This window comes from Emys orbicularis, chromosome 8, assembly GCF_028017835.1.
Source record: "Emys orbicularis isolate rEmyOrb1 chromosome 8, rEmyOrb1.hap1, whole genome shotgun sequence".
NCBI lineage: Eukaryota > Metazoa > Chordata > Testudines > Emydidae > Emys > Emys orbicularis.
In genome coordinates, this window is record NC_088690.1 from 25,157,239 (window position 1) to 25,181,746 (window position 24,508).

The following is a 24,508-nucleotide window of genomic DNA, read 5'->3' on the forward strand; positions in this document are numbered from 1 at the left end:
ATCTGCACTGGCTGCATTGCAGCCTATGAAACTTTCCTGACGACTGTGGTCTGCTGGAATCGCTTTCGATCCAGCGGACCCTGTGCCCCTCCTCCCCGCCTGCAGACTACGTGCCCTGGCAGATCGGTACAGCGGGGAGGGGGACTGGGGCTAGGGGGGATCTCCTCTGTCACGGTCAGGTTAACCCAGCGGTAAAGTGGCCGCATTTGGCTGCCTAGCGGTGCCCGGAAGCCCTGAAAGGGGCCGTGCCGTGCGCGCTATGCAGCCCGCAGGAGGGGGTGTGCGCTGCTCAGCCACCCACTCACCCTGCCAGCCTGAGCTGTGGAGCGCGGCACACGGCTGGGCGGCAGCAGCGGTGCTCAGGGGAGCTGGGGAAGGGGCTGGCTCTGCCTCCTCTCGCTCATCTCTGCCCTGCGGAGCGGTCAGCCAGTGGCCTGAGCCGGCGCCGCGCTGCAGCCCTCGGCTCCTGCCGTGGACACGGGAGAGAGGAGGCTCCCCGGGGCCGGGGGAGGAGCAGCAGCCGTGGAGCCGTCGCCCCGCTCCCCGGCAGCCGGCGGCATGAACACCTGCGATGCCAAGGAGTACCTGGCCCGGAGGGAGATCCCGCAGCTCTTCGAGGTAAGGGCGGAGCCCAGTAACCGCCCCGCGGAGCAAGCCCGGGCAGGGGACAGATTCCGGGGGCCGCATCCCCGGGGCGAACCCGCCTGACTCCGCCGGATCCATCCCGGGGCGCCGAGAGCCCGTCTGACCCCGGCCCCGCCAGCTCCCTTCCTGTGCCTTGGGCCGGACCCCAGCGCGGGAAGTGGGGACTGAGCCAGCCAAGTGCGGGGGCCGGAGAAAGAGGGCCAAGGGGGGTCCGGAGCGGGGCGGGGGCAGGAGACGGGGGGCCTGGAGTGGAGGGGGGCAGGAGAGAGAGGGGGTTGTGGAGGGGAATGGGCAGGAGACGGGGGGCCAAGGGCCCCCCGGATTGGGGGAAGGAGGGAGGGGGCCAAGGGGTGCCCAGAAGGGGGGGAAATGAGAGAGGGGGCCAAGAGGGACCCGGAGTGGGGGCAGGATGGGCAGGAGGGTGGGGGGACAAGGTGTGCCCGGAGTGGGAACAGGATGGGAAGGAGAGAGGGTGCTAAGGGGCCCCCGGAGTGGGGGAAGGGGGAATGAGGAGAGAGGGGGCCAAGGGGTGCCCGGAGTGGGGGCAGGATGGGAAGGAGAGAGGGGGCTAAGGGGCCCCCGGAGTGGGGGGGTGAATGAGGAGAGAGGGAGCCAAGGGGTGCCCGGAGTGGGGGCAGGGCCGGCGGGGTCCTAGGCTGGGCGGGAGCCGGGAGGAGAAGACTGGAGTCCGCTCCGCATCCCAGAGCCAGGAGAGACTGGCAGGGACGGAGCCCGCTCGGGTAGCCCGAGGGCCCGGGAAGGCATCTGGGCTGCGCTTCTGCGGCCAGCTCCGCGCCGCCCGACCCTATTCCTCAGCTGGAGAAGGGCCGGGTGGGGCGTTCCCGCTCCCGCCTAGTCAGCGCCGGCCCAGGGGCCGCCCGGCAGGTGACCCCGCTGCAAACACGGGCTTTCTGGCTCCTCGGACCGGGCTGGGTTTGCCTCATGCAGCTCTGAAACATCCCCCAGCCCTTCCGCTCAGGGCTCGGGTCCCAGCCTGGCCAGCAGCCGTCCCTGGGTGGGCTGGGAACGCGGAGCGATCGGGAGCTAGGGAACAGGAGTGTGTCAGTCACATATTCCACGTAACTCCAGGGCGCTTTGTCAGCCTTGGATGGAAGGCGTAATGTGCATGCTATTATTATCTCTTCCTTGATCATTTTGTCCTTCAGCCAACAGTAGAAAACGTCGTGTGTGACCAAACCCTTTTTTAAAAATCAGGTTAAAAAAAAAAAAAACCCACATAGATAAAACCCATATGCCCAATGAGTTTCTATAGAAAAATGAAATGATTGTCTAGGAACTCAGGCATAAATGATCATCCATTTTTCAAGAGCTCAGTTCACTGACTGATCGATAACCCAGACTATGTAATGAGAGTTTTTTAAACATAAAATTGTTGAAGTGGTTTAGTGTAAGCTACCTGGTGTATCTATCAATGAACAGTAATTTGCTTTTTCCAGTACAATGTGGATTTTTCCACCAAGTAAACCATCTCCTGTCTGATCTGTATGAAAATATTATTTTTAGGCTATTTGAAACAAGGCTTTCCCTATGAATGATTGAAAAGACATATATATATAGGGCAAATGCTATGTTTATGTTTTATTCATAAGTTTACAAAATAAATGGTTTAATTATGGATACAGGCAATTGTGCACCTAGAGAGATGCAAGACTTGTGTTAGCAAATAGAAGGCTCTGGTACCACAAAGGTATGCATTCTTCCACAGGAATAGGTACATAGTTGCAATGCTCAGTTATTTGATTCTACAAAAGGTGTAACTCATGCATACAAATTATTTACGATATTATAAATGCAAATGCATATAAAAGCAACATTGAAATAACTATATAAACTGTAGCTATTAAAATAACACTTGGAGAAATATTGAAACATTAATGTAAGGTATTTCATGTATTATACTAATTTCAACTATAGCACCCAATTTTATGCACATTAATCAGGGAAAGCTGAACAATGCAATGGAAAGGACTACATCCTAAAGCATATGTTAAAAGCTAAGAGTAGGAATTGCCATATTGGAAGTAATGGTCCATCTTTCACTAACAAATCCTATCCTTTTACTAATAAACAACAATCCTGTCTGCTCCAGAGGTGGTTATAACATCTCACCCTACCCTACATACACATTTATCCTGCACCAATTAGTGCATACTACAATTAATACTACACAATGGACATTTTCTAAATGACTATAGCTGGTGGTCAGTTCAGCTTCTTATACCACATCCATCAACATGATGTTTGAGCACCTGTCAGGGCTTTTAAGATCTATCTAGTTTTTATTATGGTGTTGTCTCTCAAACATTAATATGAGCAAAATGCTTGTCGTCATATTGGTTTTTCAGAAAATTATACATTTTTATTGAACTAACAAGTAAACTAGAAAACATAAACTTTGGGGCTTATATAGCTAATACAAGAAACACTATATATATTTGCCAGTCAGAGATGTAGTTCTAAGAAAGATTAAAGAAAACTTGTTACTATTTTCTGCTTTCATTCCATTTGTAAACAGGTAAATAAAGACATACCAAGGAGCCTTATGTTCGAAGTCATATTAGTGCCCTCAGTAGGCCCAAATCCTACATTCCTTGTATATCCCAAACATTGACTTGAACTGGAGGTTTTGGGGGTGCAGGGAATGCAGAAATGGGTGCAACAAAATTAAATTCAAAATACAAGCTAGTGTTTATTTTCATAACCTTGGAACTATAACTTATTTTTGGATGTTATGTTTCAGAGTCTGTTGAATGGATTAGTGTGTTACAAACCTGATGACCCAATAGAATATTTGGAAGGATGTTTACAAAAAGTGAAGGAACTGGGAGGGTCAGAAAAAGTGAAATGGGACACGTTTGTTAGTCAAGAAAAGAGGACATTACCCCCACTCAATGGAGGACAATCAAGAAGATCCTTTTTCAGGAATGGTAATGTATATCCTAGAGCTGAATATTTTGTGTATCAGTGTAATATTAGGCAGTTTCAGATCCACTATTTTAAAAATGTATATTTACACAAGTTATCTTGTACTGCTATGACAAATTAGATGTTACACTTCTTTGGGGGGAAAGTTGTAGAACTACAGACATATATACGCCAAAATATTTTAAACAAATGTGCAAGCAATTAATGACCAGTTAAACCTGAAATGGTAATTTATTTAATTATTTTAAAAACTACTTTCAAGAGTGGTTGTTTGTTATTTTTTGGTTTGTAATAGTGGGTGGGTTGTTTTGTTTTCTCATAATGGTTGTTACGTAGGGGGGAAACTGATCAAAATTATGCCTCCTATGATGAAGTAGTTTGATGCAGAGGGGGAAGAAGTGTGTTGTCAAAGCCATGGTTCCTGGAGGCATTATGCCTCAACTGGTGTATGGGGAAGTGCTTGGAGATGCAACCCTTGCCAACACATTTGAAAAGGTGCATCCTGGTGCTTGACACATAGGAAATTGCAGCTCTGCTGATGCACACACATGTTCTTTCCCTGGCTGCTAGCACTCTTGACCATGCCATAATTGGCCACCATAATCCTGCAGCTAAACGATGAATGTTTGTTGTGTGGATACGCTGCATTGTGGGAGAGTAACACATCTACACATAGACATAATTCAGCCTCTGATCTTGACAGTATTTGGGCCAGGTCTTTAACTGGTCCTCATGAGCCACACACTCATTGCCTTCAGTGGATCTACACTGCTTTACACCAACTGAAATTTTGTCCCTGTATGTTCTAAGCAGTTATTCGAGCTGTACATTAATTTACTAACTATAATGTAGATGAAGGAATGATTTAGAACTGATGTTTCTCAGTACATCTAAATCTGTCATATCAATACATGCCATTCATATATTAGTAACATTAATGATCAGTAGTTAGTTCCTTTTCAAGTTGCCATAGTTATTCCTCCTGTCCAATATCTGTATGCAACATAAAAAAAGTTTCCACTCACAAAATCATAGATCCCAGGGGATCTACAGGAGATGAGGAGGGCCATCTGCTCAGACGCTTGTGCCTTCCTGCTGTCTGCGAGGACAGATTTTCATTGAAGAATAAAAGTATTTTACCATAAATGCAAGCTTGTAAATTTCAAAAGACACTAAAGATATCTTATAAACTAAGAACTAGTTGTTTAAAATTGAATAAACCAGCTGAGTGGAGAGACTCAATACCCAATACTTCTAGTAAGTAAAATAGCATTTGAGATATTGAAGAAATTTTGTTACTACTATATTTCTTAATATAGCAACACTAGTCTTCTTTGTGTCAACCTCATTTAATAAAAAAATGCAAGTAATGTTGACTTTGCTATTTATTTCCACTATTTCCCATTTATTTTATTGTTTTGCAGTGATGCCTGACAATCCTAACTTTCCTTATCGACGATATGACCGACTCCCTCCAATCCACCAATTCTCCATAGAAAGTGACACAGATCTTTCTGAAACTGCTGAGCTAATTGAGGAGTATGATGTATTTGATCCTACAAGACCTCGACCAAAAATCATCCTTGTCTTAGGTATGAAGGCAAAGTGAGGGTCAGTTGTTTGACAAACCCGTATTATTATTCTCTCTTTATTGATATTTATAATGTAAATAAATCAGATGCCTACAGTGTTTAAATGTAAACTTTCTACTTAGGTTAGGGAAAGAATATGGTCCAAGTGCAAACTATGTCTCAGGTTTGGTTGCCAGATAAGAAAGTATAGTTGTCCACAGAAAAGGGAAAAAAGGAAACACCTGTAAAATTAGATAAACTAGATCCCTGGTCTCATGTGACCTGTGCTTAAAACTCCTCGATGCATTAAATAACCAGCATATCCTGCCTGAGTGAAAGCGTGCCTCTTCAGCCCACTACTTTGATAAATTCATCTCTAGCTACACTCAGCCAGTTGTGTCATCAGTAAGAATGAACTACTTATTTACACACTTTTCATAAAATTCATCATTGCTTGTTGCTTAGTGGCATTTACAAGCAAACTAATAATTTTCAACCTCAGGTAAAATATGCTAATCACTCAGTATGCCTATAATTTAAATCCAGGTCAATAGTTTGTCCAGTGGACATGAAGCATTTGCATTTCACTTGTCTGGATTAGGTTTTTTGTTGTCTGGGTGTTATATTTCCAAATGCCAAGAGGGCCTGATTTTCAAATGCCATATCAGGGCCTGATTCTCCAATGCTTTGCACCATATCTAATCATTTATACCTGTGCAAAATGAGTGTAAATTGCTGCCAAATCAGACTTCTCTCACTTACACTGGTGGTAGTGTTTTGTGCCCATTTTGCACTTACTTCGCATATGTGTAAATGACTACACAAGGTGCAAAGCAGTCAAGAATCAGATTCTGAATCTAAAAGGACTTATATTAAAGGGAACAAAATGCAATCTCCATGAGAGAGGATAATGTGTGTGTCTCCTCTACGATGTACAGCAGAAGCGCTGAGAACAAAATGTCTGCTGAACTCTGCACACAGGGAGAGTTCTTAGAAATGTAAAGGGCAATACACATAAAACAAAAAAGCATTACATTTTCATAGCTACTGGTGCATACCCCTCATAGGACTGCTAGACAATGGTGTTTTCCTCAGCCTGTTGCTCCTACTTTCTAATGCAGAAATCAAAACATGGGGAAATTCCAGAGCCTTCATATTCTTTGAGCTCTATGACCTTCGGCAGATGGAGAAGTAACACAAATGCCTTTTATTTTTCTTATTTTAACAAATAGATGGCCGTCCTTTTCATAAGGGAGCAAATCCAGGCCTCTCTACTCTGTGGCCATGGAAGGCCCTCATGCAGTGGAATCAATGTGGTTCCATTGCACAAGTAAAGTGGGTGAAGACTGGATGTAGGTGAAATGCACAGTAAGTGTGCACTCCTGGAACAGAGTGGAGTTCTACTCAGCGCGTGCTTCCTGCCTGACGGCATGTAAGGAGCAGGGGATGGGTGCTGTGAAGATCTTTCTGTTTCCCATCTAAAGGGGAACTATGTAAGCAGCCCACAAAAGCTACTTCAGCCATTGGGCTGACTTGCCCCCATTGAATGGCTCTGAAGCTTAGCAGGAAAAGAATCCTCTGTTGGAAACTCTGTCGCACGTGGCGTATAACAGCTACTTTCAAATTCTTTACATTATCCAAAAAATAGCAACCAAATTCAACTTCCTCCCTCTTTGTAAACACACTTGTCAACTTAAGTCATACCAAGAAACATCAAATCTGCAAAAGAGGAAAATGGATAATTATTTGACATGGGAAATAATTTTGTACTTGTCCTCCTAACTTTATTCTCTGAACTTTTCCTCATTGTTTCATAAATCAGTTTGGTATAAAGGTAATTTTCTGACTGATAAAAACTTACTTCAGATATGAGAAGGTTGTGAACCTTTGATACCCAATAATTTGTGGCTTAATTATTTTTTTGGGCACAAAACTAAGATGAAAGCATAGAAATACAGGACTGTGTGCACTTCCTTTTTATTATGTGTTTCATGGCAAAGGAAAGTTTTCCCTGAAGATAAGAGTGAAACCCTCCCCCTTTACTCCGCACGCCGTGTCCTCGCTCCTCCCCCCTCCCTCCCCCGCCTCCTGCCCACAGCAATCAGCTGGCTTGCAGCATTCAGGAGGCAGGAGGGAGGGGGCAAGAGCGAGGACTCGGCGCGCAGGCTCCCCCTCCCCCTCCTGCCTGCGGCAATCAGCTGGCTTGCGGTGTTCGGGAGGCAGGGGAGGGAGGGGGAGCCTGCGCACCGAGTCCTCGCTCCTCCCCCTTCCTTCCTGAACACCACAAGCCAGCTGATTGCGGCGGGCAGGAGGCAGGGGGAGGAGGGGGAAGGCGCTGATCCGTGGGGTCTGCCAGCGGGCTGGAGGTGCTGTGGGGGGCGGCGTAGGGGAGCTGATGTGGGGCTGCCAGCTGTGGACAAAGCAGGCAGCCAAACGACGTTATAGCGAAGCATTGCACAACTTTAAATGGAGCATGTTCTGTAATTGAGCAGGGATGTAAGATCAAAACAACATTAAGTGAGAGGACATTGAATGGGGAATTACTGTATTTGCTTCCACTGTATTACTTTATTTTTAAAAGTACACAGAAGGATAAAACTAATTCTGAATGGTTCTTAAATTCTTGGGGTACCTGAAGTGTATAGGACAGAAATCATTACATATACCAATTCTCTTATACCTTCTCCACTCATTTAACATTTTAAAGTATGTTAATTTTACAAACTCCAGAATTTTCTGCAGACATAGGAATAGACATTGATACTCCTATTCCATGAGTAGTTCCATTGACTTAAGTGCGACCACTTGTAGACTAAAGTACATTTTTAATGTGAATAAGGTCATCAGAATATCCGTCCCTCCATTTGGATTCTGTTAGTAATAGCTTTCCTTAACCGAAATGCAGAAGAGGGCTTGATACTCTTCTTCCTTACACTAGTATAAACCAGGAAAAGCTCCACTAAAGAGGTTAGTAAAGGGAGGTAAGTGAATGGAGAATCGGGCCCAGAAAGAACAAGCTCATCTGTTTTTTTGACTCATGCAGATATTTTATTTTAGATTGTTAACTTTAGGTTCGGTCCCGCAATAGATCCACTTCCACTGACTTTGATGAGAGTGTTAACTATGAAACATCTGCAGGATTTGATTTGATAGTACACTGGGAGATGTCATAGTGAATTTGACATTCCAAATGAAAGCACCATTTTTTGCTTATTTTTACAATAGGTGGCCCAGGAAGTGGGAAGGGAACCCAAAGTTTGAAAATAGCAGAACGTTATGGATTTGAATACATATCAGTTGGTGAATTGTTAAGGAAGAAGATCCACAATACAAGCAGCAATAGAAAATGGAGTCTAATTGCTAAAATAATTACTACGGGAGAACTGGCCCCTCAGGTACAACTCACCTAAGAAATACCTTCTCTTTGGTAAAAGATTTTTACATGCTGCGTTAATGTGCATCACCAAAAAACTTTTAAAACTATTTCTCTCCATGAAAGGAAACAACCATAACTGAGATAAAGCAGAGATTAATGCAGATTCCTGATGAAGAAGGTATAGTTATTGATGGATTTCCAAGAGACGTTGCACAGGCACTCTCCTTTGAGGACCAAGTAAGAGACTGTCTTTATTCTTAAGAAAACTTATGTGTCTCATATCATTGTTAAGCTTCTTGAAATTAATGAGCAGATTCTCAGCATTGCTCTTCAAATCTTTTAAAATACATAATTACAGTTGACAAAAGGTCACTTTCTTGGCATATACTTTAGAGTATGAAGACAGAAAATTCTGTAAAAAGACAGAATGTGATAGTGGAACCAAATAAGCCTAACCTTCTGCTGATGTAATGAAAATCCTCCCAAGTTCAAGGGGAAAAAATAGAACAATTTTCATACATTAATCATTTAGGAAGGGGAAAAAGTTATCCTTTAATATTTAATTGTACAATTTAAATGTTAATTAAGAGAAACACATTGCAATCAATGAATTCCTTCACAATCAAGGAGGAATGGTCTCAAGGTTATTCTGGGGTGCTGAAAAGACGGAAACAAATGCTAAGATTAAAATTGCCTGCATTTTTGTGAGCTCACTTAATCCAGTAGTGGTCATCTCATTTTAGAAATAGTTGTCTGTTGGCTTGCCTAGTTCTGATTATTGAAATCAATTTAGTCAGATAAAATGATTGCGTAGTAAAATACAGAGTCTATCAGGATGACATAGACGTGTATGTAGACATGTATATAAGTAAATCTAAAATATGTAAATGTAATTTCCACTTGGGTGCAGTGTTGTGAGGAAAAAATGTTATTTAATCTTCTGGTTAAACACTGTAACATGTAATATTTCCTTATGGCAATATGCAAAGGTTACAATTCAATATTGCATTTCTAGCATGCTTTTCAAGCAAACCATTTCAGAGTGCTCCACAATCACTAAAAGCACTAATTATCATTTCTGTACTTTGAATTCTAAATGGAATTTCCTCAATAGAAGTAACAAAAAGAAAGCAGCCTAATGAGGCTCTTCATTATTGCTCTTTTATAAGGTATAATTCTGTGTGAAGTTCAGAAAATCAAATTGTGAAAATTAAAAGAAACTGACAAAATAGTTATTATGGAAAACAGTTGATGACTGCCAGCTACATTTGCTTATAAATTAAGAAAGGAGAAGTTTGTGGTTAATGTTAATTATTTTTGAAACTGAAAAAAGAAAAGAAATTTAGTCCGAATCATCATTCCTTGATTCAGTTTTCGTTTTCAGTAGACGTTTAAAATATCTTTTTATAATAAAATTGCAGTTAGTGTAAGCAGGGGACAATTTCCTGGTGCAAGTGCTGGAGGAACCAACTAGGGGCAGAGCTTTTCTTGACCTGCTGCTCACAAACAGGGAAGAATTAGTAGGGGAAGCAAAAGTGGATGGGAACCTGGGAGGCAGTGACCATGAGATGGTCAAGTTCAGGATCCTGACACAAGGAAGAAAGGAGAGCAGCAGAATACGGACCCTGGACTTCAGAAAAGCAGACTTTGACTCCCTCAGGGAACAGATGGGCAGGATCCCCTGGGAGAATAACATGAAGGGCAAAGGGGTCCAGGAGAGCTGGCTGTATTTTAAAGAATCCTTATTGCGGTTGCAGGAACAAACCATCCTGCTGTGTAGAAAGAATAGTAAATATGGCAGGCGACCAGCTTGGCTAAACAGTGAAATCCTTGCTGATCTTAAACGCAAAAAAGAAGCTTACAAGAAGTGGAAGATTGGACAAATGACCAGGGAGGAGTATAAAAATATTGCTCAGGCATGCAGGAGTGAAATCAGGAAGGCCAAATCACACTTGGAGTTGCAGCTAGCAAGAGATGTTAAGAGTAACAAGAAGGGTTTCTTCAGGTATGTTAGCAACAAGAAGAAAGTCAAGGAAAGTGTGGGCCCCTTACTGAATGAGGGAGGCAACCTAGTGACCGAGGATGTGGAAAAAGCTAATGTACTCAATGATTTTTTTGCCTCTGTCTTCACAAACAAGGTCAGCTCCCAGACTGCTGCACTGGGCAGCACAATATGGGGAGAAGGTGACCAGCCCTCTGTGGAGAAAGAAGTGGTTTGGGACTATTTAGAAAAACTGGACGTGCACAAGTCCATGGGGCCGGATGCGCTGCATCCGAGGGTGCTAAAGGAGTTGGCGGATGAGATTGCAGAGCCATTAGCCATTATTTTTGAAAACTCATGGCGATCGGGGGAGGTCCCGGATGACTGGAAAAAGGCTAATGTAGTGCCCATCTTTAAAAAAGGGAAGAAGGAGGATCCGGGGAACTACAGGCCAGTCAGCCTCACCTCAGTCCCTGGAAAAATCATGGAGCAGGTCCTCAAGGAATCTATTATGAAACACTTAGAGTAGAGGAAAGTGATCAGGAACAGTCAGCATGGATTCACCAAGGGGAAGTCGTGCCTGACTAACCTAATTGCCTTCTATGATGAGATAACTGGCTCTGTGGATGAGGGGAAAGCAGTGGATGTGTTATTCCTTGACTTTAGCAAAGCTTTTGATACGGTCTCCCACAGTATTCTTGCTGCCAAGTTAAAGAAGTATGGGCTGGATGAATGGACTGTAAGGTGGATAGAAAGCTGGCTAGATCGTCGGGCTCAACGGGTAGTGATCAATGGCTCCATGTCTAGTTGGCAGCCAGTTTCAAGCGGAGTGCCCCAAGGGTCGGTCCTGGGGCCGGTTTTGTTTAATATCTTTATTAATGATCTGGAGGATGGTGTGGACTGCACTCTCAGCAAGTTTGCCGAAGACACTAAACTAGGGGGCGTGGTAGATACACTAGAGAGTAGGGATCGGATACAGAGGGACCTAGACAAATTAGAGGATTGGGCCAAAAGAAACCTGATGAGGTTCAACAAGGACAAGTGCAGAGTCCTGCACCTAGGACGGAAGAATCCTATGCACTGCTACAGACTAGGGACCGAGTGGCTAGGTAGCAGTTCTGCAGAAAAGGACCTAGGGGTCACAGTGGACGAGAAGCTGGATATGAGTCAACAGTGTGCTCTCATTGCCAAGAAGGCTAACGGCATTTTGGGCTGTATAAGTAGGGGCATTGCCAGCAGATCGAGGGACGTGATCGTTCCCCTTTATTCGACATTGGTGAGGCCTCATCTGGAGTACTGTGTCCAGTTTTGGGCCCCACACTACAAGAAGGATGTGGAAAAATTGGAAAGAGTCCAGCAGAGGGCAACAAAAATGATTAGGGGTCTGGAGCGCATGACTTATGAGGAGAGGCTGAGGGAACTGGGGTTGTTTAGTCTCCAGAAGAGAAGAATGAGGGGGGATTTGATAGCAGCCTTCAACTACCTGAAGAGGGGTTCCAAAGAGGATGGAACTCGGCTGTTCTCAATGGTGGCAGATGACAGAACAAGGAGCAATGGTCTCAAGTTGCAGTGGGGGAGGTCTAGGTTGGATATTAGGAAACACCATTTCACTAGGAGGGTGGTGAAGCACTGGAATGCGTTACCTAGGGAGGTGGTGGAGTCTCCTTCCTTGGAGGTTTTTAAGGCCCGGCTTGACAAAGCCCTGGCTGGGATGATTTAGTTGGGAATTGGTCCTGCTTTGAGCAGGGGGTTGGACTAGATGACCTCCTGAGGTCCCTTCCAACCGTGATATTCTATGATTTTATGATTCTATGATTTGAAGAGAGTTATGCCAGGCAGGTAATCATTATATATATATAAGGTTTATGCATTACATAACATACTTACAGAGATATAAGAATAGTGATCATACAGTGTCAGTACATACATCATTAAAAATTGGGCCTTATTCTTATTTACTCTAAGACCCTTTTACATTTTTGCTCAAGCATTGTAATTTGGCCTTAAAGGGATATGGCCCCATTACACTGCCAGAGCCTTACTGTAATTGAGAATCAAGCCCAGCACATTTATTCATCTCACTATGAGCCTTTTGCCGAAGTCTATGTATGTATTTATTTCTTTAAGAACATATGGTCTGATCCTGCAGTCTTTGTGCACTAAATCTCCCATAAACATCAAGGGAAAACTTGAATGTGCAGAGATAGCAGGAGTAGACCCAGAATTAACATTTAAAAAATTTATAACACACTGATGATTGTCAACAACAAAAGATAAATCCTATATTAAAATCTAATAAGCAGAACAAAGAGGAAAACTCAAACATTATCACCAACCAATTAAACATTTAAAAAATAGCATAGAATTAGAGAAAATTAAACAGTAATAAGGCATTTTACAGACACGGCCCCAGATTCAGCAAAGCATTTAAACAAGTGTTTAACTTTAAGCATGAGTAATCTATCACTATTTAACAGACCACCTAGGTTCTTTATTGTATTGGGTCCAATGAGAACAAAGTCCCTTCCCTGAAGAGTTTACTGTCTAAGAAAGGGGTTGCCAACTTTAATATGTGGCTCCTTGTATAGGCACCGACTCTGGGTCTGGAGTTACAGGCGCCAACTATCCAATGTGCCGGGGGGTGTTCACTGCTCAACCCCTGGCTCTGCCACAGGCTCTGCCCCCACTCCACCCCTTCCTGCCCCCTCCCCTGAGCCTGCTATGCTCTCACTCCTCCCCCTCCGAGCCTCCTGCACACCACGAAACAGCTGATTGGGAGGTGCGAGGAGGGAGGGGGAGGTGTTGATCGGTGAGGCTGCCAGTGCGCGGGAGTCGCTGGGAGTGGGGCGGAGCTGATGGGGGGCTGCTGATGTATTACTGTGGCTCTTTGGCAACGTACATTGGTAAATTCTGGCTCCTTCTCAGGCTCAGGTTGGCCACCCCTGGTCTAAGAGCTTACAGATGAATGATGACGAATGGCATACAACTAAAAGCAGTGATTTAGTGGTGAAATGGAGGAAGCTTCTTGGTGCTATTTCTTTGTTGTTTGATTCTGTTGTTGGCAAGGGAAGAATGAAAAGAGATGGGAGTGGAGGGATAGGCAGGAACTACGCTGCACGGGTTCTCCATACCCCCAACAACTATCCTATGGTGAAATTATTCCATATACATAGGACCAGCACTTGGCCTATAAACCTCTTAAATCCCACATAAGCCCCTACGCAGGGGTGCATTTCACTCTTAAAGATGTTGTGACTAATACCGCTATGCCTCTGTCAAGCCTGAGGAGGTGATGGGGGTAGCCACTGAAAGGTAAATCCCTCTGCATGGAAAGGGAGCAGGAAGAGGTAAAGGCTCATTTGTGAACTCTTCTGTTGCTGCATTCAAATATCTCTTATTAGCTTTTTTAAAAATTCAATTGTCCTATCAAAGTTCCGCTACTATGTGTTAAAGATACCCTTCTGGTAACATCGTTAGCTCTCATTGATCCTAGGAGACGAGGCAAACAGAGGGGGATGACAACAAATGCTAACTTGGGCTCCTTTTTAATACGTCCCATTGCTTCAGGGTTGCTGTTGATTTATTCTTATGTTTTTCAGAGGAAAGGGGATATATTTGGTCATTTTAGGCTGGAATATACTACCAGTCACGTCCTTCATTTTCAAGCTGATCAAATGGCATTTGCTAAATTATATTCCTCAGAGTCCTATTCTGACAATGCAGTGCTATTTGCGTCTCTGTGCCTAATCCTATGTATGCAGCCATGTTCCAGTCTGATCTGTTCTGGGGTAAATCAGACCAGTGAGGAAGGGAGGAAGGAATCATCACCAGCTCCACAAGTTGGAGTTGTGGAGCTTTTTGGGGTAGTGTCATGGGGAGAGAATACTGTTTTCCCTATTCTTGTCCCTTCCCTCTCCCCACACAAGGGCCATGGAAATTACTATAGACCTAGGGCTGACATATGCATTAAAATATACTAGAACTATTTTAATCTGCTGTGCGGTATGATCAATGGGGATAGGGTCACGTTTCTCCTGGTTTTGTATTGTATAGAAGTAAAGAATGCTGGTTATCTCTTAAAAGATCTCTGTAGAGCAAGCAACAATTCTCCAACCATAAGAGGGATGGTCTTGTGCTTAAGGTACTGGATTGGCAGCTGGTAGCTACCAGATCTGGATTCTAGTCCCAGCTCTACCATAGACTTTCTGTGTGATAAGCTTCAGTAAGCCACTTGCTCTCTCTGTGACTCAGACCCCTCTTCTGTAGCATGAGGATAATAACTGAAGGGATAGCATAGCCTTCAGGCTAAACTTGATAATGTTTATAAAGTGTTTAGAGATCCTTAGGTAGAAAGTGCAGTGGAATTGTGAAGTACAAACTACTGAACACTTCACAATAATTTGTATGAGACTGCAATTAAAAAATATGACTCGTGTTTTCTACAACTTATAAATGTTTAAGCTTTCTTACTGGCTGTGTGTAGAAGCTATTCATAATTTATAATAAGGAAAGGGGAAAATTGTTCTCATTAGCCAAAAGTGAAAAGATGAGAAATAATGAGTTGAAGCTGCAGCAAAGGGCGTTTTGATTAAATAAGAAGATACTTCTTAATTAGGAGTTCTACTAGGAAGTAGAACATGTAAGAGAAATGGTGAAATCCCCAGTAATGAAAATAATCAAATCCATATTAGCCTGGAATATATACCCCTTATTTAAGTTGGTGAATACTTAGTCACATGATTGACTTCAGTCCCTCTGAAGTCAATCAGACTACGTATGGGAGTAAGTGCCCACCAGTGTGAGTAAGGGGTGCACAATCTAGGTTATTACAATCACATTTTAAAAGGTTAAATTTAATTGAACTATCAAGATGTACACATGCGCACAACAGGTGATCTTTTTAATAACCATTTCTCTTCCTCATCCCATCCCCACCTTACAGTTTGGCAACAGCATTCATTACACTGAATTTAAAATTACTAGACTAAACTCTTTCGAACAGTGGTTGTGTCTTATTTTTTCTATAAGGAACTTTGCACACTTTTGGGTGCTGTGAAATTAATAATAAATATTGTGAGTTTGTATTGGGACATGCAGAACATGCCACAGTACAGTGGATGTATAGATGACCCTCTAGGATCCCTTGAAATAGATAAAATATGGATTGGGGGGGGACAACAATGGGCGGTGGGGACAGAGTGTTGTAATAAATTCATCCCTTGTCATTTGTTATAATCTGTAGCATGTTGGGGATGGATGTATACTGGCCTGTGAAAGTGTGTAATTACCAAAGGAATTTTCACTTGCAAAGCAGCATTTTCACTGGAGTCCCCTTCTTTTGACACTGTTTACACATAGTTAAATGACATTGCAAGAACATACATAATGACATCAAATTAAATGGGAGAGAATGAACAAGGAGACTTTGCAAAAGGGTAAATGGTTAAATTATGTGGAATTGGAGATGAGTAATAAAGGAAACTGGGGAGAATGGGTAAAGCAGGAAGAGAGATTAAGTTGACATGGAGAGGGTGGGATACAGAGAGCAATAAGCAGGGCAGGTTTCAAAAACAAACAGCCTTGTTTAATTCAATTAAACATTTTTGAAATTTTGGGTCTTTTTTTTTTTGGCATCAGAGGCAAATGGAGAGGGCCTGCATAGGTACTCTGTGCCATTTGAACCCTATATTTGCTCTGACTGTGAGATGTGGGGAAGTGAGGCTGAGGAAGATGTCTGGATAGTGTCCGCATAAGGGGCCTCTGTACCTAAGATACACCAGAGAGGCAGGCTCTGCACTGCCTCTGAATAGGCTACTGTGGAGAATGTTGTTGGTGGCAGGCTGGAGGTGGGCCAGGAGAGATTCCATTCTTATCAAGATCCAGTGCTCCAAAACCTCCATGTAGGGTGTGTGTAAGGGCATAGGCTGGTAGGCTACAGGCTAGTGACCATAAAGAGGAAAATCTGCCATACACACGCCACCTCTACAGAGTTCCCTGAATGAAGGAGATTTACTTAACCTCTATGCAGTGTTAGGGTATAAATGTCACTACAGAATCATAGAAATGTAGGGCTGGAAGAGCGGTCATATAGTCTAGCCACCTACATTGAGGCAGGATCAAGTATACCTAAGCCATCGCTGACAGGTGTTTTTTCCAACCTGTTCTTAAAACCCTCCAATGATGGGGATTCCACAACCTCCTTTGGAAGCTTATTCCAATGCTTAACTATCCTTATAGTTAGATAGTTTATCTTAATATCTAACCTAAATCCAGGGGTGAAAGTAACACAGAAGACTTACCGGTCTGGGGGCCCAGCTCCGGGCCCCCGGAAGGGGGTGAGGCCTTGGCAGAAGGGGGCAGGGCTGGGGGGTCAGCCTCCCCCAGCCAGCCCATCCGCGCTGCCTGGCCTGCACTGCCCGGGGCTCCGGCGGTGATTTAAAAGGGTCCAGGGCTCCGGCCACTGCCGCGGTAGCAGCAGCAGTCGCTGGGAGCCCCAGGCACCTTTAAATTGCTGGGCCCTGGGGCAGCTGCCCCTTTTACACACACACCACCCCGCATCGGCAGCCCTGCTGGTAGGATCCCTACCGGCAGGGCCGCCGACGGGTGGGCGGGTAGGAGACAAAAGGGGCAGTGAAGTTAAAGCGCTGCCATGGCAGCGCTTTAACATTGGCTGCATACGGGCCGGTACTGGTGGCCACTTCTTACTGGTATGCCGTACCGACCCATACCAGACCACTTTCACCCTGCCTACATCTCCCTTGCTGCAGATTAAGCCAATTACTTGTCCTACCTTCAATGGACATGGAGAACAATTGATCACAGTCCAGCTGTACTGCTCCCTAGCCAGTTATTTCACAATTTGTATTTGTGCATTTGATTTTTCCTTCCTGAGTGTAGTACTCTGCACTCATCTTCACTGAATTTCATCTTATTGATTTCAGACCAATTCTCCAATTTCTCAAGGTCATTTTGAATTTTAATGCTGTCCTCCAAAATCTACGGAACCCCTTTTAGTTGGTGTCATCCTCAAATTTTATATGCTTACACCAGTGGTTCCCAAACTTGGTTCGTGGCTTGTTCAGGGTAAGCCCCTGGCGAGCCACGAGATGCTTTGTTTACCTGAGCGTCCACAGGTGTGGCCGCTCGCAGCTCCCAGTGGCCGCATTTTGCTGTTCCTGGCCAATGGGAGCTACAGGAAGCGGCACGGGCCAGGCCATCGCTTCCCGCAGCTCCCATTGGCCGGGAATGGCGAACCGCAGCCACTAGGAGCTGCAAGCGGCCGTACCTGCGGACGCTCAGGTAAACAAAGCCTCTCGCGACCTGCCAGGGGCTTACCCTGAACAAGCCGCGAACCAAGTTTGGGAACCACTGGCTTACACTCTACTCCATTATGAAAGTGATTAATGAAGGATGTATGCCCAGTAATTACAAGGACAAGCTAATGGCTAATTGTCAGAAATGGCTCACCATACTAAAAAAATACAAAGACAGCATTCTACCATTTTTGTTTGTAAGCACATGTAGAAATTAGTTAAATAAGTGCCTGTATCATCAGAAGCGTCTTTAACACAATATCTGATATTAAAATTATGTGTATTTAATTAAAAATTACACTTATTTGGTTTTCCAGCTCACATGGCTCAATTATGAAGAGTTAGCATTCTTTGGGCTTACATCTTTTCTTTACTTAATCAAGAAATTACAAAATGCTACAGTATGAGCATTAATTACAATGTCTGCTCTTGCATACATTTTTTATATTGATAGTGAATTCTAGTTAAACTTCTGATGTATTTACTCCTACTAACTTCAACACATTTCTTCTTGCCACTTCAGCTAATCCAAAAGTTTGATTCACTGAACTTCACATACTCCCTTTTCGCTAGGACAAAATATAGTTGAGCCAGAACAAACCAATTAATGCTAATATTCCTGAACATAGGAATAGTTTAGAGATTATAATATCTCCCAGTTATGTTTCCACCAGCAGCTTGATGGTGCCATGCAGCTAGAATGTTCCCAAAGTAGTACTATGTAGAATCATATCAAAACAGAGTGCATCTCAGCTAGTCAGAATGCCTGTAGTAAATGTGCATCTTCAGAGTACCCAGAGGTGGCTATTATTTCTGTATCACTTCAGATATACAAATCAAGGGGAAGAAAGACAACCCTCCAAACAATAATCTCTAGTCATGCTAGTCCTCCCTGCATGGCATCCATATTTACATCTTAAAGCCCAAAGGAACAGATGACACTTCAAATTAGAATTGAGGCGCAATTTTCTTGGTCTACAAAACCCTCCATATGACTATGCAGAAATGTCTCAGCTCCCTCTGTAGATACTGGATTAGTTAGAATAATCAACTGGCTTCTAGATTTTCTCATTTTGGTAATACCGAGGCTCGTGTCACCATGGTATCTGAGCAGCAAAAGTGCTCAGCCTCCAATAGCAGCCATGACCACTTGGTGTAATTCCAGTCATCAAAATGATTTTATGACTGATATAAACTAGTATGATGTCAAAATCAGACTCTGAACACTGGGAGTCACAGTTTTCCTTAAAGCCACTTGCCTATGTCCAAAGTAAGGCCTTTATTTCTCTGCTTTAACTCCTTCTCCCAGTGACTGAATATCTCACATCCTAACCCAGATAGCTTTTCTCACAGGAAGGCCTTGGGTTCTTGCCCAGTTTTGATTCTCCCATTTCCTATTTCAAGAGTGTTGCCAACTTTTGTGATAATAGTGCTTATTCTTAAAATTCCAGCTCCTTGAATCATGTGATTACATGAGACTCTCAGCTACCATTTTAAATGAAAATAAGTTTCTAGCCCTCCTGGTCATGGACAAAAGCTTGAAAACATGAACCAAAAAGCAAATAAAAAGAACCCCAAATTTGTTCATGATTTTTTTGGAGACCTGTTCATTATTTTTGAATGCTTGAGGCTGTCAGTACTGCTGATTTAATTCTGGTTTGTCCCTTCTTTGAGCCTCAGTAAAGAAGTACCCTAAAAGCAGGCATTCCACTTTCCTTTAGATTGGCAAATATTGGAAAGTTATTTAAATTCCCAGCACATTTTGGAAAATGTTGAGGTGAAAGCGATTTACTTAGTATTAACCTGTCAGCTTGAAATCCAGCAAGTCACCTACAGGAGCAGCATGCTCATGCATGTTAAGTATCTTCCGCTCCAGTGACACCATAATGTGATGGCTCTGATTGGTGAGTTGAACTCAAATTGCCTATGAAGAAGAAACTGCAGCTTGACCTTCTCATCCAGTCTCTGACGTGACAGTAGGTCTTTTCTTCCTAGGAAAACCACAGCTTAGCATTATAATATTTTTCAGTTAATTTCAATTACTTTTATTCCATTTTCATTCACTCATATATCACTCTTCCCTTCTGAGTTCAGCAGTTTTTTTTTTTTTAATCTCAGCAGGAGTAAATACATCCAAATTTGACTAGAATTTATTAACAGGTAGCTATATCAATAATTAAATTAAATGTATGGTAGATATTGCAATTCATGGATATGTTAATGAAGAGTGTAGAGTTTAATTCCATGTTAAAATAAAGAGATTAATTTGTAAAGAATAAGTATTTTTAATTGTGTTGTGTGAGCTATATAATATGGATGAATTTGAGGAACTTAAATTTCAATCAAATATATACAATGTTCTTTTAAAGATGCCTCTGAGAACATGTAAATTCATTTCTACATGTGCTTTACAAACCGGAAGATTGGAAGCCTTTTTGTTTTTCTTAATTTATAGAGAACCATTTTGTATGAATTAGGTTAACCTGTTAATTCCCAAATACAGTTCCCCCAGGGAGGAGTCCATGCTCTCTCCACAATGCTGGAGTAAAACAGATTTTGTGCAGAGAACACTGTAGGAACTTGGGGAGAACTGAATTCTCCTCCTATACAACAGCAGACTCAGGGCAGCACTACAGATCCTCTAGGTCTATTACTCAAATCCTTGGGCACGGATAGTAGCTGCAACCCTTATACAGCCCCACATTAGTGTTTGTGGCCACTAGTCCTGTTCTCTGTGCTGGGATTTGCAGAGCAGAACAATTACAAGTCCACTATATCACAGATCTTTTATGACCATCCACTGATGGGTGAATTTCAATCTTAATGCCTATAGAGAAAAGACAGGTACTTAGTAAAAGGGGAAGGATGGTGAAAATTTTGTTCTTCAGAACAACTGAAGTTCTCTTGAATTCAACTGTGCTGTTATTTATCTAAGATGAAAGTGCCTCCTCCTGCCGTTTGGTGCATTCCGGTTCATTCCAACAGCTACACACCCACCACTACCTGCAACCCCTCCCACAAAGTGTTGTGAGCCAGATTCTCTACTCCTGCAAAACAAATCCATCTTTTCCTATCTCATCTGTCACCCCTAAAATAAATCCATTGCCCAGAAAGTAAATCTACCTTTTCCATCTCAAAAATCTATGTATCTTCCTCCTCTTGCCTGCTCCTCTCCTGTTTTTCCCCATTCCTAAAACTCCATCTCAAATAGCTCACTACCCCCACAAATTCAACTGTTTATCTCCTCTTGGCCCCACCATTTTATCCTTTGTCCCTGGCTTCTAAAGCCCCAAAATACCATTTCCTAATGGACTAATACTTGACTAAAGGCATAAGGGGTAGGAGCCCTGCCTAACTGGACAAAGCCTAGCTGGACAGAAGAGTAAAGTTGGTCTGCATGATCAGTAACACTTGCTTCCTAACTCCTATATGCTGAGGCGGAGGGTTTTAACACACTGCCTGTGTGTCCTAGTTACCCTCCTTGAGGTGCCTGCTGCCCAGGAGTGAGAGTTACGCTGAGGGAGGAGCAAAAAGCAGAGCTGCTGACTATATGTTTGGGATGCTGATCTGCAGGGAGAAAGGCCAACTAGCAGGTAATGCGGTTGGCACTTGTTACTGAGGCCCTGATGGCTGCATCAGAGTCATAAGTAACAGAGTTCCCAGTCAGTGTATTCAGGATGATATTTAGAGGGCCAGCACATGGTTTATATACCATTTAAATCCCACTTAAGTTCCCTCTGCACAGGCATGAATTTCATGCTTAAATCGCATGCATCTGAGAGAGAAGAGACCCTCCAGCTGGTGTGAAGATTTAACCCACTAGGCAATTGCCCCAACTCCCAGTCTAGGCCTAATCAGAATAAATACCTATATGAATGTTGGGGAAACAATTGTGTTACCCACGTAACACCCACGTTATGAAAGACTGAAGTAAATTAGCAGCAAACCCCCTTCCAGCAGCATGCATCATTTGGCATAATTGGAAACACATTTTTGTTTTCCTAAAACAAAAAAGAAAAATTATGCAAATAGTCTAATGACCTGGCAGAGATGGTATTATACACAGCAGATCAGTAATTATCATGGGGAGTAACAGCACAATGGACATAAAGTAACTTTATAGTAACCTTTATTAGTGTAATTAGAGTTAAATGCACTATTAATCTAATGATGAGTGTGCATGAAAGATCAATTACGTTTTCTCATGAGTATCCAGTAGAATGTACCAGGAATTAAGAAATGAAGCAAATTAGTGATATTTTTTTTTTTTTGTGTGTGTGTGTGTGTGTGTCTAAGGAGGAAAAAAGAGAGTTTAATCATCTAATTTTCTAGCTGGCAACTATTGCAATCTGAGTAATAAGAGGAGACATGAAAAATACCTCCAGAGATTACAAAGCCTCCCTGTCATTTACACTGGCTTTATTCCAGTAATACCATTGCCTTCAATAGGTTTACTTCCAATTTACACTGGTTTAAGTAGGAGGTGACTCAGACTAAAAGAGAATTGGATTTGCTCACCAGAAATTTTTATTATAAAAGATAAGAGGACCGGCACCATTCTGCACCCCCTTGTTGTGTTTAGAGTTGAAGCTGTATGTTCTTTGCCTAGTTTAAAACTCAACAAGAAAGTAATCCATAGTAGAATACCTACTGCCTACACACGGCCAGAATTTCTCCTCTGCTGAGCTCCACTCAGTGGGGGTTGGGGAGCCAATTCCAGCTCCCTGACCATGAGGGCCAGTCTATGCCAGTAAGATTTAGAACAACCCCTGATTGTTCTAATTTACACTACTGGCATGGGGCCTCCAATGAATTCTACATCAATGGAGGAAAGGTGTAGTGGAATTCAAACCCACGACAGCCACATCCCATCTCAACATGCCCCACCTTTCCTAGACACTTCACCTATCCCAGGGACAGGAGGAGCTGACGCAGGAACCACCTCTACCAGCTTTATGTTAGTGGGAGCTCCCCTATGGCAGGGGAACTCCCTGCTGGACATTTATGGCCAGAACATGGCACTGTGGTGCAGTGCAAAGGGGTTGGATCTCAAGTAAAGAATTTGGCCAATAGGTTTTAGATTTGGGTAATATTTATAACAAAATTACTATGAACATAGGCAATCTCTTCTCGTTCCTACCAGCTACCAAAGGAAAATACATGCAAATTCTCACAGTTTGGTCCTTTAACAATTCCTCCCACCCTTTAGTTCAGAGAATTCAAGCATTGTGATTCTAGAGACTCCCTGCCTGATCCAGCACCCATTCAGATCAATGGAGTCTTACCATTAACTTTAAAAGGCTTTGGATCAGGACTCGTGAGTAAGATGCCTTTCCCCGTACTCTTCCGAACCTGCATAAGAGAAAGCATGGAATACAAATATATGACATATATGAAAGCTATACAAGTAGCATGTGTTTTACATATTGGTCCTAAGAGTTCATGTACTGAGTCATGTATGAATTAGTATGGCCCCTTTCATATGCTACAGTTCATATACGTGTGTAACATTAATAATCATAGAAATGTAGGACTGAAAGAACCTAGATAGGTCATCTAGTCCAGTCCTCTGCACTCAAGCAGGACTAAGTATTATCTAGACAATTCCTGATAGGCGTTTGTCTAACCTGTATTTAAAAACCTCCAATGATGGAGATTCCACAATTTCCCTAGGTAATTTGTTCCAGTGCTTAATTACTCTTACATTAGTTATCTGTGTACATAAAATATGTATGTCTTTTCTACATGGATGGCCCTTAATTTTAACATCAAATGTAGAAAGGATAATTTGTGAGCACTGAATCGGTCTGGGTCTTTACTACCTCGGTGCACAGTCTGGGCACGTTTCATGAAGTATTAATCCACTGGAAACATAAGGCTTTGCAAACATAGCAGCATTTGTTCAACTCTGGAAATAGTTCAAGTGGTTAATTCTTCGCATGTTCCTTGTAATAAATTAACTCCCCTCCCCCCCCCCCCCCCCGCCTTAACTTTCACATCAGTTTTTAACTACATTTTCTTCAGTCTTTTAAGTTTTTCTTTTTACTGTGCCAGCTGCTTTGGGAGCCAAGACACTTCATATATTTTTTTTCAGCTTCATGGGAGAGAGGCGCAGGATATTGATAAATTGGGGAGAGTTCAGAGAAGAGCCATGAGAATGATTACAGAATTAGAAAGCATGCCTTAGCAATAGACTCAAGGAGCACAGTCTATTTAACTCAACAAAAGAGAAGATTAAGGGGTGACTTGATTACATATTACCTACATGTGGAACAAATGTTTAATAATGGGCTCTTCAATCTAGCAGAGAAAAATGTAACACAATCCAATGGTTGGAAGCTGAAACTAAACTAGAAATAAGGTGTGAATTTTTAACAGAGACCAATTAACCAGTGGAACAATTTACCAAGAGTCATGTTGGATTTTTCCTCACTGACAATTTTTAGATCAAGTCTGGATGTTTTTCTAAAAGATATGCCCTATGAATTATTCTGGGGAAGTTCTATGGCTTGTGCTATACAGGAGGTCAGACTAGATGATCACAGTGGTCCCCTTCTGGCCTCAGGATCTATGAATCTATTAAAATAGGAAACAGAAAATGTATTTAGTCTTTTCAGCCATAGTTCCCTTCTGGGATTTCCTTTGTATTCCTCAGAGGAATGGAGAGTGGGGCTAA

General features: G+C 42.8%; 1 protein-coding gene across 1 annotated transcript in view; it reads left to right on the forward strand.

Annotated features, from left to right (window-relative positions):
- Positions 1–558: 558 nt before the first annotated feature.
- Positions 559–24,508, forward strand: part of AK5 (adenylate kinase 5) — a 161,646-nt gene continuing 137,696 nt past the window's right edge. Inside the window, exons 1-5 of the mRNA XM_065409668.1 lie at positions 559–618; positions 3,407–3,593; positions 5,016–5,183; positions 8,388–8,557; positions 8,662–8,775. Of these exons, the coding sequence (XP_065265740.1) occupies positions 559–618; positions 3,407–3,593; positions 5,016–5,183; positions 8,388–8,557; positions 8,662–8,775 (699 nt within the window). The remainder of the gene's footprint in view (positions 619–3,406; positions 3,594–5,015; positions 5,184–8,387; positions 8,558–8,661; positions 8,776–24,508) is intronic.